Here is a 12,950-nt window from a genome sequence, read left to right as displayed (position 1 = left end):
TTTAACATGCCAATTTTAACAATGCAAACAGGAAAATAGTAAGGCACACCAGCAGTATTGTTTCAGAACTGGAACCGAAGACAAAATTGAATGTTTTCTCAGCTTCTAAAGACTCAATAAGGGCTTCCCCGGTAGGCTCAGTGGTAAAGAATCAGCCTGTAATGCAGTAGACGTGAGTTCAATCCCTGCATTGGGAAGATGCCCTGGAGAAGGAAATGGCAACCCACTCAAGTATTCTTGCCTGGGAAATCCCATGCAAAGAGGAGCCTGGTAGGCTACAAATCCATGGGGTTCCAAAAGAGTCGGACACAACTGAGCGACTAAACAACAAACTCAATAAACAAAGCTTTGTAGTCTAGAACTCATCAATACTTCTCAAGTGCTCCATGAACAGAGAAGTTGTCATTAAGATAATCAAAGGAATCACACAGTTTCTACTTCTGAAACCAAAGATTACTTACCCTTCTAAAAACTATTAATCCTTTGGATTATTACAGGTTTTTATAAATAATCTAGTGATTTAACTCTGACACTAGAGTTCTTTAAGTATATGAAGAAATCAATTATAGATGTCTTATACTCTTTCAATAGACATTTCTCATTATTTTACTGTTTGTCTCTTATTTAAAACCTACAAATCGCTGACCTTTACCAAATAAATACAGTGGATGATAGACTTTTTATTTTAAAAATATGGCTATTTCAAAAAGATTCTTGACAGGACTTTCAAACAATGTAAGTCTTCATTCCATTTCACTACAACTACTTCATTTCTTTAATTTTTGGTATGTTTCTTTTTACAAATCAAATAACCACCATCCTAAAGTCCTTACCTGTGCTGCCCAGATATTATCAAGATCTTGTAAGGTCAGGGCTTTCTCTTTGATGACAAAACGAAGGATCTTCTCTAGCTTTTCCACATACTGTGGTTGATGAAGACTATCTCGCAAGACTATGGACAAAATGTTGTTCTGCTGTATCCATTCCTAAAAAGAATTCAAAAACTTGTCTCAAAGCTTTCAAAAATATATACATAAAGTATTGCTCACACTTGTAAGCATTAGTAGGAATTTAAAAACTCACAAAAATATAAGGTACTAATGTAACACATTTATGTTTTGATACAAAATTATGAAAAATTACAATTCCACGGAACTTAATTTTGCACAAACAGAAATGCTTCCATGAATTAAAAATAGTGGAATCATTAAAAAATATTTTACTCTAGCATTTACTCAGAAAATTATTATTCAAATGTAGCAATCACCATGGTTTAAGTATGGTAGGTGTAAGACCCATTTTAGGATTTACATTTTTTATACCCGTTTTGATTTGGATAAAAGGTATTTTTTTATTTTGCTTTTATTACCCAATTACACTATTATTGTTTATCCATTAGCTTGTTTAATCTTAAACAATCCTAATGAAGGCTATTAACAGAATAGCCTATTCTGCCCTATTAACAGAAAAATAAATAGGCTCAGTAGTGTTAGAACCAGAAACTGAATCAAGGCTGTAGGCTTCCTAAGTCTGAACACTATGCTATATTGTTTGACAGGCATTTATTTAATATTTAAGCCAATAAAAGAAAACTAACTCATGATATAATACAAAGTAATAGCCCACACTATGATTTTATAGTACTCAACTTAATGAGAGTAAAAACTATATAGCCCCAAAACATGTTAGAGAAAGAAGGACACTTCTGAGCTAGTAAAGGTCCATTTTTACTTCGAATCTGTTATAGGCATATATTTTTGAAGAACACAATGAAAATGTGGCAATTATTAAACTGAGGCCTCCTTGAGGTCAAGGACAGTTCTTTTACAGATGTCTCCTCAGTACTGTCAGACAGTATATACTGAGGTTATGCAACCAATATTTAAGTGGCATTCTTATTCATTTTTAAACTATAAGTATGCAAGCCATCTATGGTAAATAAAATTTCCTAAACTTTCAACATCAAAATAATAAAAACGCAAGTGCTTAAGTGAAGTCCTTACACTTATGATAAAACATTAACTCATGTGTTTCTTATTCCAGTAACTATATTTCCTATTTTAAAATCTTTAAGTGGAACTCATCAAATGAATAGGTCACTTCATTCAATAGGTACCAGATACTACCCAATCACCTTTCTTTACTCAATTTCAACTCCCACCCAGCTATTAATTAATTCAGAACACCTACATTCAGCAGTAAGTTTATAAAAGATGTGCTAAGCTACCCATTATCATCAAATAATTATATATCACCAAAAAGACCAAATAATAAACCATGTTACTTACAAAAAGTTCTCAGTTACAAATTGATCCAAACATCTCCCAATTGCAAAATTTTCTTTAAAATGCTAATATTACTAACTTTAAGTAGAGCTATGGTTTTTGCCTTAGACAGATTCTTATTCATGAAATTAGAATCAAAGGACTTACTGCCATTCGTTCAGCTGTGAGCCATTCTTCCTCCTCAGGGTTACCGTGCCGATGGGTGTAGTATGATACACTAGATATCACCTTATTAACCTCATTAAGTGCGTTCATCTTTCCATTGAAAGAAGAAATTTGCAATAATCTATAAGAGAAATTAAGTGTTAAAAACATGATTCTAAAATTCACATAAATTATTTCAAGAGGTAAATATCTTACCTAAGTATCATTTTTAACCTAAATATTTCTAAGTTTTTTACAGTTTCTTCTTGTCCTGGAACTCTTGAAGCTAAATTTTTCAAAGATTTAATAATCATTGAAAGAGCATCATTTTTGGCTTCATTCTTTGCTTCTTTTTTCAGTTCTTCATCAGTTAAGTTTTCTAAAAACTGTGGAACCATTTCTATCACTGGAAGAAAGTACTTTTTCACCGTATGAAGAGTGAGAAACTCATAGCATTGTCCAAATGGTCTGAAACAAGACAGACAGAAATTTCTTTCAATATACAATTTCTTACAATCAACTAGGACTGAACTCAGACTATTTGTTTTTTTTTTCAATCCAAGTTACCAGCTAAAGAAACCATATTTGAAAAAGGAAACTCAATTTTTACTAAGCAATTAAGTAGCAATGTCTAGAATGTACTGAAGTTTTATTTTAAAACATAACTTACTTAATAAGGGCTGCAATTATTTGAACATTTAATGCTGATCCATTAATAAAACGATCATGCAAAATCTGGAATCCATTTAAAGTGCCAAATTTGTTGAGAAGATCCACTAGCCAACCCTGTAATACAGTTAATAAAAAAGTTAACTTCCTACTTTTGGCGGGAAAATGCTATCTGAAGTAATCTCTTAAACACACTGGAAACAGGAAGTGCAATAAAGGAAAATAATTATGTAAAACCATCTTTGAAAAAAAGACACAAAATATCGCATGTTGTTCACAGTAATCCTGTCTATGAGAGAAAAGCATAATTGGTAGTACAATTAGATCATTAGGGCACAGCTGTTTGTTTGTATCAATATAACTGGTGAACTGGAATTAGAAGCCATGCTTCTATCTCAAAGATCCCATCATGAGAATACCTTATTATCTGAAGGTCTATTTTTAAAAAGTTAAGAGGGTAAAAAGACTTAAAAAAAAAGAAAGATTATTTGGTAACCTAAGATACTGTTGGAAATTTATTTTTTGTTGTAGCTTTGAATAACCATAAATACCCTTGAGACACAATAATCTTAAAGCCCAAGAGTGACCTATCCATTAAAAATGAATTCCTGGTATTCTGTTTGTTGCTCCTAATTAGAACATGCTGGTTGATGCTTTGTGCTGACTTGTGAATACCCCCAGTTCTCATGTTAGAGGTACCACAATGCAATATAGTATGAATTACCTTTCAACCTCTTCCCTAAGAGACTACAAGTACAATGCAGCTGGGATAAGCAACAGTTTGTGTAGTTAAAAGCATGCCTATAGGTAAAATTAAAAACAAGTCAATAGCTTATATAGATAAGAGAATCAGGTCTATTTAAAAACTCATGTACCTAGAACAGCTTTCTATTCCTTGCCTTCTAAAAGGCTACATTTTGGAAGTCCCTAAGGGAAGAAAAACAAAGGGGGGTGGGGAGGAAGGGGCACTTTCTATATTAGGTCTTAAGCAAAAGTCATTTCTACAACTATTTAAAAACAAAAAACAATGTTCAGAACACGGGGAAAATGCCAAGTATTAGATAATGCTTTAAAGAAACACTATGGCAGTTTTGATATGATTTTTATGAGACTCTAAATCAATTAAATTCTCAAATAAATCAACTACCATATTTCTATATAAGTTCATGATAATATTTTCCTTTTTATTTGGCCTTAAAAGGCTAAATCAAAACAATGAAATATCTGAGCGTTTAATTCACCAGTTCCCTTCTGGCATTCAGCAGTTCAAAGAAAGTACATACTTATTATGTAATGCATTTTTATTTCTCCAGTAACTGGAATGGGACTATTAGGCTGATATACTCAATAGTTATTAAATATATATAGCATATTATATATATGTGCACAAAGTAAAAATCAGTCTAAAGTTAATCTCATATGTTTTTAGTTGCAATGTGCATTTAAGCAATTAGAATACTCAAAAACTAGTAATACTCAAGAAAAGCTAGGCTTCAAAGAAAGATACATAAAATAATCTTCAACTCGAAGTCATCCTAAATCAAGTTGTCCCCTCTGAGACTCTTGCAGATTATTGTTGACTATAGAGCAAAAAATTAATTTAAAAAAATACAGGTATATTTTGGAGATTGTCATTATTTAAATACTGATTTACTCAAAAACAAGCCTGAAGCGGCAATATGAATCTTGGGAAAAATCAGAAAATCTTAGCTCAATATAATCAATATACTTTGATGACTTCCACTTTTAACAGAATAAACCAAACATTTTAAGTTCAAATTTTCCTGTTTAAAAAAAATAATGTCAAATTTTAAAATGTCTTCTTAAATTCTAAAATTTAAAAACTGTATATGGTTAACTCTTTAATATTTATTAGAGTAAGTATAGTTAGGCATTTATTTTTTAATGGACATACTATTTATGCTGGTATAGAAAATTTACACTGGAGGACTTTTACATTTTCTATACTAAATATATTTAATTGATATTTGTCAGCTTTGCTATTTTGCTTTCATTTGTATTTTCTATTGTTTTATGACACATTAGACAGGCCTCAGTCAAAGAAATACTCTACTCCACCCTTACTGAAAAGGAAAAACATGTTCTGTTTCACACTAACCCAAATTATGACTATTTCCCAAGAGACTGGGCAAAAGACAATCGGACTAACTACACAGAGAAAGCCAAAAATATTTTTAAATTAAAAAAATAATAACAACAATGCAAAATCCCTTTAAGAACTATATGAAATAACTCTACCCCATGCTACCAGGAGGTTACGATCATTTAAAGTTTTGTAGCAGAGCAGAACAACTATTAACATTTAACTTTGAAAACAACAAATCAACACACTTTTGGTGATCGAGGGTCTGGAGAACGAGCGAAGAGTTCGTCTTCAGGCAACTGAACATTTGAGGAAACGGATTCACATGGACGTGTACCATTGTAGATATGGAATTTGCAATGAGGATTTAAGGCCATGGAGAGAAGTTCTAGAAGTGGAAACCAATCTTGGGACAACTTGGCCACACATAGCTCCACCAGGCGATGAGTATTATTGATAATACACCTCTGTTATATAAAAGGAGAAGGTAATTAATGAGATATAGACATTCCAAACAAAAATATGTTCCAATCTTGATTATATTTTAATAATTATCTTTCAGTTGTTTGATACTGATCATTTGAGTTATGTTTAACTTTACTAATATTGGGATCAAACTTATGTATCAAAAAAGAAATTAGGAAGGTGAGAGAGAGGTTTAAGAGGGAGGGGACATGTGTACCTATGGCAGAAACCAACACAATATTGTAAAGCAATTATCCTTCAATTAAAAATAAAATTTAAAAAAGCAATTAGCATTTACTTTATAAATTATATAGTATCTACTTTCAAAAACCATTTGCAATGGCTTACAAAATGAAGTAGGCACTGCTCTGTGTCCCCAGACAAGATGCAAATTACCACTGCTTTCTCCTTGCAATTTTTAAACTAGAGGCAACAACTCTAAAATCTAAGCAATGTACTAAATATCCAAGATGGAGTAGGTCTGCGATCTAAGCCTCAATGCAAAAGTCTGGTACTACTCCCAATGCTTCCATTTCATACTCAAAAACTCACAATTTGTGACCATATTTCCCTATAATAAACAAGGAACAGAGACTTGTAGTAATTATGGTACTTCAATCTAAAAATGCACTTTTTTTTCCCACTTTTTAAGATCTCTGGAATTTGATTATGTCATATAATCATATAATATCATATAAACCTGAGACCACTACTGAATATTGGCTTGTGGTTTAAAATTTCAAGAGATTTTCTCCCCCTCCACCAGGTGCCAAAGTTGAAATGCGCAGGTTTCTTTGGTGTCTCTTTCTGTACATAAAGTTTATTTCTCTGCATTGATTCTTTGTGTGCCAGATAATAGGTTCCCCATCTTGGGCGTTTCCCTTCCTTAGTGGTACATAAAATGAGTGACTGGTGCATTTCACAACCATGTCATATTTTCAATGAAATATGGTGGCATCTCAAAAATGACAAGGCACTCAAGAAATAAGGGAACAGATAAACCATTGTTTTCTAACTTGAAAACTCACTCATTCTAAATGATCATGCTTCTTTCAACAGAAATCATAAAATTTCTCATTTTAAAAAATCCTTTAATTCAAGTAATGATCAAATATGTAACCAAATATATATATATAAATCATGACTATATAAATCAAAATTTTAAAATAAAAGACTCACATGAATCTCAAACTTCCAGCCACTCACTGCCTCGTCTGTAAGGATTTTCGTGAAAGATATTGTTAGCCCATCTCGAAAAAATCGCTGACATGCTTCACTTTTAACATCAAGGCCTAAGAAAAGGAGAGAAAAATTAATGTAAACAAATTATTTCTGATTGTCTTACAATGTCCAATTACATGATAAAAAGTAGTAACTGTAAAACATTCAGTAACAGCTAACAATTACAGACTAGTTTCGGAAAAAAATTCATAGCATTATCTAAGAGGTCAGAAGAGTAACAGATTGAAAAATAAAAACAACCATCAGTGAATTTCAAAAATACTCAACTGTATAAAAGTACATTAAGCCAAGTAATACTAAGATGAACTGAAAATATTTCTAATTATGACAGTGGCCCAACATTAAAAACAAAATGGTTATGAGAATAATGTGATAGGAGATTTAAATATTTACAGTATTTTATTGACAATAAACTTTAAAACAAACAAACAAAAAATGATGTTTCTCAACTATTTTTAAAATCTCATTTTGGTTGTAAATTATCCATTTGACAAATACTATTATATTATTCTAAAGAAGAGCTTCATCAATTAAAGATAAATTTTCATCTTCATTATTAGTCTCTTTTACTGGCTCAACATCTGTTTCTTTATGTCTTTAATTCCATCTGATCTCAGAAAGGCAATAGTGCTACATGTCCCCAAACACAAGAAAATCTTTAATTCTCCAGGACAAAATGAAAAGCCATTCAATTTGTATATAAAGTATCTGATTTTGGTTGTACAAAAGACATGACATTTAAACCTAGTACTGTAAAATCTGAACCTTGTCTAAAATGAAAATAAACCATGAGTCCGAAAGAAATATAGGGGAGTGGGAGGGGTAGAGACTGCAGGTCCCATGAATGTCGATGATATTAAATGAAATAACCATTGTGTGTTTTTACCTATCACTGTACAGTCAGGACTTAAAACATGCCTAGGACAGAAGTCTTCAAAAAATTTGCTGAACTGATGAATAAATGTGTAAATGAACAAAAGAACTTTGAGTAGTAGAAAACAATGGTAATCTGATAATGCATTTTCATAACTCAGATTGGTTTTATAAGTAATAAGGTGTAAAGACACATTCTTTAAATGAAGGAAGGTAATTAAGACAAAGGAAATTTTACCCTTGCTTGGAATTAGACAGACTTAAGCAAGGTACCAAAGACAATTTTTACAAAAATTAATTTCAACTGATAATTAGAACACATCCATGGCCACCCAATTTTAGAAACTAAAATGTTACTGCTGTTTACTTTAATCTCCAAGCCTTAAAAATAAGTAGATATTACAATAGTAGCCCTTTGCAAAGAGAATTCAGTTGCACCTCAAGAACCAATCACTGAAAAAAATTAATTCCAAAATTAAGCTTTTACATCTAACAAGAATAAAAACACAGTTTTTAAAAAAATGGGTTATTACAAAAAAAACACAGTATTTCATCTTTCAAGTCTTTTTTTCTTTTAGAGGAAATTCAAACCTTTCTGTGTATTAAAAAATAATCAACACATAAGCTGGACAGTTTAAACATGAATATATACAAATTTCATATATAACTTCAGAGAGTTCACAAACATCCTTGAAGGTTGTCCTAAGGATATGAACCCTGGCTCCAGGTATAAATCTTAAGCCATAGCAAGAAAACTTAGCTAAATGTTCTTGTCTAGGAATATACGGAAAAAGTATTCAGGCATGAAGTCAAACTATTTTCTAGTAGGATACATTATACGGAAAGCCTAATACCATTTAAACTTACCTTTTTTACTAAGGTCAATAGCAGCTTCTAAAAGCACTTCTAATTCCCCTTTTGGCAAAACTGGAACCACCCATCGAGGCCTAAGAGTTTTAATAATATAAAAAGGTGTTTATTGGTTGAACACTGAAAGAGGCACTATAAATGAGTTACTAATTACAGTTACTTACCTCACCATGAAAATATTAGAATTAAAATGACACTAAAATATTAAAACCACAAAGTTGGCAAACTAGTCTGCTTTGTTTGACTAACTGTCATCTGTTGTCTCTACAAAAAAATTTTTAAGGAACTGTCAAGAAAAAAATATAGCAATGAGAGAAGGGGGAATAAATTATTTTAATAACTTAAGATATAAAACTACTATAATAATCAAATATCACTTAAATGGATATCTATTGTTAGAGTTCATACGAAAGTGCTCTTTTATTTACATAAAAAAACAATCATTTTATGTTTCTCTTCCCCAGATTTGCTACCATGCAATTCTGTCCTTGAGTGAGCAACCACCAGACAAAAACTGAATAGCAAAATACAACTTTTTGCTATTATATCTCTGCTCTAAGAGAATGGTCAGGGACATTACAACTTCATACAATTGTTTGTTTGCTTGACTAATCATTATATACATTTAATGTGTTCTTTCAAGTATATCTCTAAAAATAATTAATTAAATATATATTAATAGGAAAATTATTTAAGATAAAAGAAATGAGGAACATTTCAGTAATATAGTAAGAATTCCATTATTTGTAGAGAAAGCAGTACTTATGATAATAAACACAAAGATAACCTGGAAGAATGCACACCTTATTGCTAGTGGTAAGTTTTGGTTGGGAGGTGTGTACATAACAAGGAAATTATAGTGAACCTTATTGACATAATATATCTCTATGTTTAACAATGTGTACTTACATTATATTAGTTATGTAATCAGAATGTTTTTAAAAAGTAAATTCAGTAAAGCAAGTAAGTCCCTATCAGTGGGTGTGTTTTCCTTTTCTTTTGAGGGGATGTTTCATACCTCCCTAGGACTCACTTGTTGAGTTTACAGCCTGGTGTGAGAACACAGACCTGTGGGGGCGGGGGGAGGGTCCCTGACATACTCTTCCCTTATCTGCTTTTTAAATATTTTCCTTCCCATACACACAAGCTTAAATTTTCACTCTCTGAGTCTTATTCCAGATAAAGCATGGGGATGGGTGGGTGGGTGGAGGTGAATGTTTGTTATTATGAGTATGAAAAAATGTATACTCTGAACTACTCCCGTGAGATGAAGATCAGGAGAAACAAATGGGTGAGATGCTTAAATGCCTCCAACTAATCAGTTGACAAGGGGCAGGCTCTGAGGAACTCAGTCTCCTTATGACCTGGTTTACCTCAGGGCCATGCAAAAAGTAAAGTCATCCAGTAACCCATTCACCAATAAGAAAAAAGGGAAATCACACATATGGTTCTACTTCAGTAATACACCAGCTAGAGTGATCATCATTAATCTTAACATTTTATTGACACTGTTACTTCCTTTCATTTTTAAATCTATTAAGAACCACAGGTTGCAAAGTACTTGGCAATGACTAAGATGTTACGGGTATTTAAAGAGGCAACATGGTTAACTGTAATATTCCTATCCACTCTTGCACTAATCACTATGGTGAAAATCTTGTTTTTCCTGTGTATGACATACATCAAAAAACAAGACAAAATCAACTCACCTATTGATCATGTCATCCAACTTTGCCAGGTCAGTATGTGGAAATGCAGGCTCCTCGTCTTCAAGCTGTGATGGGGCATCACCTTGACCTTGTTCATCCGGAGGAGTTGCCGGGGAATTTTCATTGGAAGAATCAGGCGATGAGGTCTTAAAGATTAAATATTCCAGATTTAAGTTTCTATAACAAACACACATCTAATAATTCAAACACCAAAACAGATTAGGGGGAAATAATTTAAATTTTTAAAGATATGATCATTGTAAGTTTATGATGTATCAGGCAGTCTCTGTGCTACTACACTTCAACATAATTTCATTTAATCCTCAACAGCCTAAGGAAGTATTCTTCCACTTAATAGATTAAAAAAACAAAACCTCAGAAAACACGTAATTAGCCCAAGGTCACACAGCTCCAGTTCTGCGGTCAGGATTTAAATCCAGGTCTAATTCTAAAGTCTGAGTTTTTATCTACAATGTGTACTGCTTCTCCACTTACATTTCCCATATATGAGCCCTTCATGATACAAATTATTACACACATTTTACAGATTAAAAAGTCTCTGACTTATAACTTTTATTTTTCATTTTGAAGAGGAAAAATAACTTTTATTCCATAGTTCCCCTAGTCTCAAACTACTATCCAAACAATTATTAAAACTTCATTGTGGTTTCTAAACAAGTCACTTCATCTTCAACTAATAAGGCCAACTTTACTCTTCACTGTTGGTACTTCTTTTTTCACCCCTCCATACTTTAGCTGTGCACAGTATTTCTACAACCAAGTGAATGAACTTTTACAACCCTTATTAATTTTGAAAGCAGATGGTATTTTTCTCCTAATTGAAACTAATCTAAATTTTAAGCTGATTTTTTTGTGTGTGTGTGTTTGGAATTTTCTACCCACTGTAGGTTGATGGCCCTTTTAGAGAAGGCCCCATTCCTTATCAGTTTATTAGCACTTACTGAACAGATGCATATATAAATGCTTGTACTGAAGACAGGTGCGTATACTATATTCTAGTTACAAACTTTATACATGAACTCATACAGCCAATTTGTAAGAAAACAGCCAATCTTTACTTAAGATGATGAACACTATGCAGGTGCTAAAGGCTAGCTTCAAGGCAAAAAAACTACAGAACAGAATTCAAGTTTTAGAAGCTCAACAGAAATATTTGCATTTTAACTATGTAACTTAGGAAGTCTGCTTCATTAATTTTTAAAAGGCCTCCCCCATTTCCTCTGGTATATATGTATTATAGATATGCTCACAGAAATTGTAAAGATAAAAATAACAATTAAGATACCCATAATAATACACCAAAGATAAGCACCAGAGACATTTTCAATTATTTCCTGAAATTTTTGTTCTGTGACCTCCCACAAATCCTGTCCATATATACATATAAATTTTCACTAAAATTAGGATTATACTTGCTTAAAAGTTTGTGTCTTTTTCCATTTAAGTATTTTCCCACATCACTAACAATCTTTTTTAAAGAGCTGATTAATGGCCATATGGCCATAGCATTCAATCAATTAAACAAAATTAAGGGACATTTAGCATTCTGCAAATTTTACTGCTAACATAAAATTATACTTTTATATATAAATCTTTTACATAAAAATTTTCCTTATATATAATTAGTATAACAATGGTAAAAATTATTTCTTTTAGGGCTGCTGACCTATATACTACCAAATTCCATTCCAGAAAGTCTGCACCCTCCCATAAACATCTCCCAAGAGTGTTCATCTCATAGGGCCTTTGCCAAGGCTGCTTCATTTATCACTGAGCTTTAGTAGAGCTTAAAATTCTCTCCTGTGGGAACCCTTCTAAAAATTACTATATATCAAGTGAAAAATCTGATTGATTTTAGAAATTCCCTTTATGTCATATGAAAAAAATATATTCAAGGTAAGCCATAAGGTGGGAAGTGATTAGTGTTATGTTTGCTTCTTCTAGGTCCATTAAGTGCCAAACCTTTGAAATAACTAGAATCCTAACATTAAAAAGTAGAGAATAAGAAAGCGAAAAAGGGATACTACAGACGGTTATGAATATAATCTGTGGGAATTCCCTGGCGATTCAGTGGTCAGGAGTCCATGCTCTCACTGCCAAGGGCCCAGGTTCAGTCCCTGGTCTGGGAACTAAGATCCCACAAGCCGTGAGGCCAAAAAAAAGAAAGAATGCAATTTGTTTGCTCCTTTTTAAATTATCATCTCCAAAAATGTAAAGAGCTATTTAAAGGAAGAGGCCATAATGCAGATGCATATTATTAAGTTGAAGATCACAAACCCAAGAGCTCTTAGTATACCTTAAGATAAGAGTAAGATTAGAGATTTAATTTCTACTTAAAGCCATGCAAACCACAAACACTGGCGAATGATTTAGGAGTCTGTGCACAGTGCAGGTATGAAACAGAAAAGAGAGGGCAAAAGACACTGGATTTCCAACTACAAGCTCCTGGTTTAAAAATATAAATCTCTGGCATCTACCACAAACTGACTACGTTTAAAGAAACATGAGTACTGGCTAACAAATTTATGACATAGGAAAGACTTAACTCTGCCCAAAACCTGTGACCAT

At 32.4% G+C, this 12,950-nt stretch overlaps 1 protein-coding gene across 14 annotated transcripts in view; it reads right to left on the bottom strand.

The window, feature by feature from the left end:
* Window positions 1–12,950, bottom strand: part of USP9X (ubiquitin specific peptidase 9 X-linked) — a 115,348-nt gene that overhangs the window by 66,872 nt on the left and 35,526 nt on the right. For all 14 annotated transcript variants that reach the window (XM_060407499.1, XM_060407504.1, XM_060407502.1 and 11 more), the window contains 8 exons: window positions 10,362–10,507; window positions 8,650–8,729; window positions 6,847–6,959; window positions 5,451–5,669; window positions 3,100–3,215; window positions 2,646–2,897; window positions 2,433–2,571; window positions 834–986 (listed from right to left, as the gene is read on the bottom strand). In XM_060407499.1, coding sequence (XP_060263482.1) covers window positions 834–986; window positions 2,433–2,571; window positions 2,646–2,897; window positions 3,100–3,215; window positions 5,451–5,669; window positions 6,847–6,959; window positions 8,650–8,729; window positions 10,362–10,507 — 1,218 coding nt within the window. The remainder of the gene's footprint in view (window positions 1–833; window positions 987–2,432; window positions 2,572–2,645; window positions 2,898–3,099; window positions 3,216–5,450; window positions 5,670–6,846; window positions 6,960–8,649; window positions 8,730–10,361; window positions 10,508–12,950) is intronic.

The sequence above is a fragment of the Ovis aries genome, chromosome X (assembly GCF_016772045.2).
Source record: "Ovis aries strain OAR_USU_Benz2616 breed Rambouillet chromosome X, ARS-UI_Ramb_v3.0, whole genome shotgun sequence".
NCBI lineage: Eukaryota > Metazoa > Chordata > Mammalia > Artiodactyla > Bovidae > Ovis > Ovis aries.
Note: the sequence above shows the minus strand (reverse complement) of the source record. Positions and strands in the feature narration are given on the sequence as shown.